Genomic DNA, 4,130 nt, shown 5'->3' with positions numbered 1-4,130 from the left:
TACCATTCAACCTTTTAATTTCATTGAAACAATTCAAACAGACTTAGATTTGTGTGCAGCAGAATAACAGCAATATGAAGCCAACAGACTACAGTTTGAAGAAACTATGATCAAAGACCATGTGGTCACAGGCTAAGGAGAAGAGGCTCAGTTGCAGAGGTCGGTGCTGCAGCAGCTGGCAATCACGCCAGGTGTTGTGATGTAGCCCTGACACACCGCCATGTTCATGCACTGACGGAACGAAGAGTCTGGAATCATAAAACAAAAGGGATCCAATTAAACCATCTACTGTATTACATACAAACACATTCATAGTGGGTGGGTTGGATTAAAGGATAGGTTCAAAATTTTCTCTCTATAAAAAAACACAATAAGTTGCAAATATGCGTTATTAAGATTGTGAAATGGTCGCAGTTTGGTTTGGTTAAGGAAAAGATTGCAAATTACGTTACGTACATGACGTAACTTAAAGGGCCAGTATGTAACATTTAGGAGGATCTATTGGCAGAAATGGAATATAAAATGCATAACTGTGTTTTTATCAGTGTATAATCACCTAAATATAGGAAACCTTAGAGTGAGCCTTTTACATCAAAAGACACCGCAAGTCGCTTTCTATGAAGTCCGCCCTGTTGAACTGCCATGTTTCTACAGTGGATCCAGAAGGGACAAACCAACCCTGGGTCTAGATAGGCCCTGTAGTTTCTCCTTCGCACTTGGAAGGGAGGGAGTTTCAATCTGCAACTACACAGCTACATGTCACTAAATCCTACATACATACTGATGAACAAGAGAATAGAATAAATATGCAATGTCCGGTTAGACTTTCAACATAAAGCCTGTGTTGTTAACGTTGTGAAACAGTTGCAGTTTGGTAAGGTTTAGGCAAAGACTGTAAGTTACGTTACTTACCTGACATAATTTGAGCACATTAATAAACAATGTACTTATGTAATGCACCTGAAGTATGTTAACTTACGGAACTTAAGTAAGTTAACTTACATACATTACTTCAAAGATATTGTTAACTTTTGGTTTTATGTGGACTTTGGTGCAGCTGTTGCTCAGGAGGTTGTCCATTAATCAAAAGGTTGTGAGTTTGATTCCTGGCTTCTCCCTCTGCATGTCAAAGTGTCTTTGGGCAAAAATACTGAAACCCAAATTGCTACCAATGCCGTGCTAACTGGTGTGCAGTTAGCACTTTGCATGGCAGCCTCTGCTATAAGTGTATGAATGTGTGTGAATTGGTGAATGTGACATGTTGTGTAGAGAACTTTCAGTGTTTGGAAAACTAGAAAGATACTATATAAGTGCAGTCCATGTACAATTTTCTTTCTAGCTCTTTATACTATGTCACCTGACTTGGATGTTGGCACATCCAGAAATCACCCTAGAAGGACACCTAAAGCATCATGTTTTGAAGAAGCGGCCGCTGACCAAGCTGCAGTGTTTGATGACTTGGGAGAGTTGTTGCATGATGTATTTTGCATTCTATCTTTTTAATATTAAGTTTTTATTTAGTTAATGTTAATAACTTAAGACAGCACTGAAAAGCTAATTAATACCAGAAAGGAGTAATTAACATTCTAGTAGCACACTGCAGCCTCCACTGAAGGACTTACTCAGTGGGTCTTGGAATATGACAGCACCACAAGCATTAGTTGATCCTGAACAGGTCTGGATGCTGGTCGGGGTGCAGAGACTACCCCCCTTTGAGAAACAGTAGTTACACTTTAGTGCCTCGCCTGCATAATACACACAAATAAGAAATAAATGACAAATTAAAATATACAACTGTGGAACATATTTAATCAAACAAGGAAATGAAGAAAAATACATATAGAAACGATGAGGTTGTCTGTACACACATTTGCAAGCTCTCAAAACTTTTTGTTTATGCAACATTTCAACCTACCAGGTCTTTGTCTGACTAAAGTAATAGATTTAAATATGGTATATGCAGCTAAAAACATTAAGATATACAAATATTCAAACTAAAGCTCCAGTGTGCAGTGGCACAATTATGGTGAAACAGTTTAGGATTAGCACCCTGCAGGGAACTTTGTCATGTTTTGTCCACTATCATGTTTTATCTACCATAGGGGCATCAAACAACAGCTAAACAACAACAATAAAAACATACATACCTTGATATAGGCTCAGAAAGAGAAAGATGGTACACACTGCAGTTCTCATTTTTTCAGTCTAGAATTTTAAGAAAACATACTTTTAAGGAAAATTTGTTTTTGGTTGCAACAGTTGTGATCTCATCTGTTAAATGATAAAGACAAAGACTCCTCCTTGTGGTCTGTAAGATCATCAATCAATAAGTCAGTTTTTTGTAAAGAAATAAAAAGCTCATTCACTGTTAATCACTGTCAGTGACAATTTATAATATTGAGCATTCATTGTTTCTCAATATAGGATATTAAATAAGGCACCTAACAGCAAGGACACAATAATATTTCCAGTTTTAGGTTTAGGAAAGCAGGTAACGTTTGACTTACATTAGCCATTGATTTTTCAAGAGCACATAAGCATTGATGAAAGAAGCAATGTATATATTGATATTGATATCCAGCATACACCATAATGCTAGCAGTAATACTCATTAGAGCACCAATGTGGTTTAATCTGCCACTGAAAGTAGTTCCTGACAAATGCATCATTGACTATTGAAAGGAGTCATTAACTTCAGCATTCAATATAAGCACAAAAAGTCCCTTTTTACATAAAATACACGTCAGACATTTGTACAGACTATTAAGATAGCATTTACAACAACAGAGAAAAGTTAAGCATCCTTAACACAATAAAGTCTGCAGCTAAATAACTACTCTACCTGTAAAGTACAGAGATGGGTTGTTATCTTGAGCTCAGGTTCTCAGTGAAATGTGTCTCTGTGTTCACTGGAGAAGTGCTAGCTTTACACTCGGCTCTGTCTTTTAACACAGTTGTGTATTGTGTAATCAACCACTGTTTCTCTGCTGACTGGCTGTGACTTGTTAGGACTGACTGCAACATAACTGACTTTCCAGCAGTGTTGCAAAAGAGGAATATACAAGGAATGTACCAAGTGACTGGCTGATCACCTGATCTCATCAGCTAAAAATCCGTTGATTTTAATGTATTTATTGCAGTGATTTATGATTATGATATAATAAAAGAGACAAAGTGCAGCTTTAATACTTATTGTGTTTAAATACCAACAGACAGGCTACTTAATATTCAGATTCAATTAAATCAGAGGGTCAAATCTACGTAGTTTTTTCTACACGCTTGGAATAGGAGGTTAAGGCCAGAGGGATGCAGCTACACAGTTATGCCAAATCCTACACACTGGTCCTTTAAGAAAAAAAAATGGTGACAGAAACAAAGTGTCTCCCATTTATAACCAAAGCACCTCAAGATTCATCAACCTTCTACACACAAGAGACACAGGTCAACTGCTTATATTGTCTCTGCGTTTGGTCAAGCATTTCAGTGCTGAAACCATAAAACTGTGGTTAATCATGCTCCTGTTTGGGTCTTATTTTTCCATAGAAACTTGCAGCTATTGTTCTGCTTTGGTTGAGTTTAGCAGAAGAGATGTAAGATGCCCTCAGAAGTGTACAAATATCTAAACCACTTTAATGTTATTTTATGGTGTGGGATTGCAGCATTGCAACAGGAGCTGTCTCAGCAGTAACAGCCGTGTAATGCACCAACATGACATGAGAATAATTTCCTATACAGTAACTCACTGTGCTATATATAAAGCCCACATCTTGCCTAAAGTTAAAACTGTAGAAGTCTATTTTTATGGCAGAAAATCCAAAAGCAAGCATAGCTTCAATTCACAGTGATATCATTATTTCTTTATGGATATTGGCACACAGAGCTCTCTTCATCCTGAGTCACAGCACTGTGAAGAGAACCTAGTTAAACAGATTAATACACTTCAGAAAAGGTTTGCTTTTCCCCAGTGGATGTCAGGAGGTCTGCTAATTTTCCCTGGTTTCATATAAATACATATAAATACTGTTCATTCATTTCTTAATTAACTGGGGCAGTCTGTTTTAAAGGTCCAGTGTGTGGGATTTAGTGGCAGCAGTGTAGTTACAGATTGCAACTCCTTTGTTTCACCCTCC

At 37.3% G+C, this 4,130-nt stretch overlaps 1 protein-coding gene across 1 annotated transcript; it reads right to left on the bottom strand.

Annotated features, from left to right (window-relative positions):
• On the bottom strand, positions 1-2,937 carry LOC118339987 (lymphocyte antigen 6D-like). Its single transcript, XM_035677830.1, has 4 exons — positions 2,843-2,937; positions 2,148-2,205; positions 1,623-1,745; positions 1-248 (listed from the first exon to the last, which is right to left on the bottom strand). Exons 2-4 carry the CDS (start codon positions 2,194-2,196, stop codon positions 148-150), a joined length of 273 nt encoding a protein of 90 aa, XP_035533723.1. The 5' UTR covers positions 2,197-2,205; positions 2,843-2,937; the 3' UTR covers positions 1-147.
• Between the last annotated feature and the right edge of the window lie 1,193 nt (positions 2,938-4,130).

This window comes from Morone saxatilis, unplaced genomic scaffold (genome assembly GCF_004916995.1).
Source record: "Morone saxatilis isolate NCDOM2014 unplaced genomic scaffold, NCSU_SB_2.0 Contig6, whole genome shotgun sequence".
In the NCBI taxonomy this organism is placed as follows: Eukaryota; Metazoa; Chordata; class Actinopteri; family Moronidae; genus Morone; species Morone saxatilis.
Note: the sequence above shows the minus strand (reverse complement) of the source record. Positions and strands in the feature narration are given on the sequence as shown.

Excerpts from the sequence above, each read along its gene's own strand:
- LOC118339987 (XM_035677830.1), bottom strand. The coding sequence starts at position 2,196 with ATGAGAACTGCAGTGTGTACCATCTTTCTCTTTCTGAGCCTATATCAA. Across the intron at positions 1,746-2,147 it reads CTTTCTGAGCCTATATCAAG|GCGAGGCACTAAAGTGTAAC; the intron begins GTATGTATGTTT and ends TGTATTATGCAG. Across the intron at positions 249-1,622 it reads CATATTCCAAGACCCACTGA|ACTCTTCGTTCCGTCAGTGC; the intron begins GTAAGTCCTTCA and ends TTATGATTCCAG.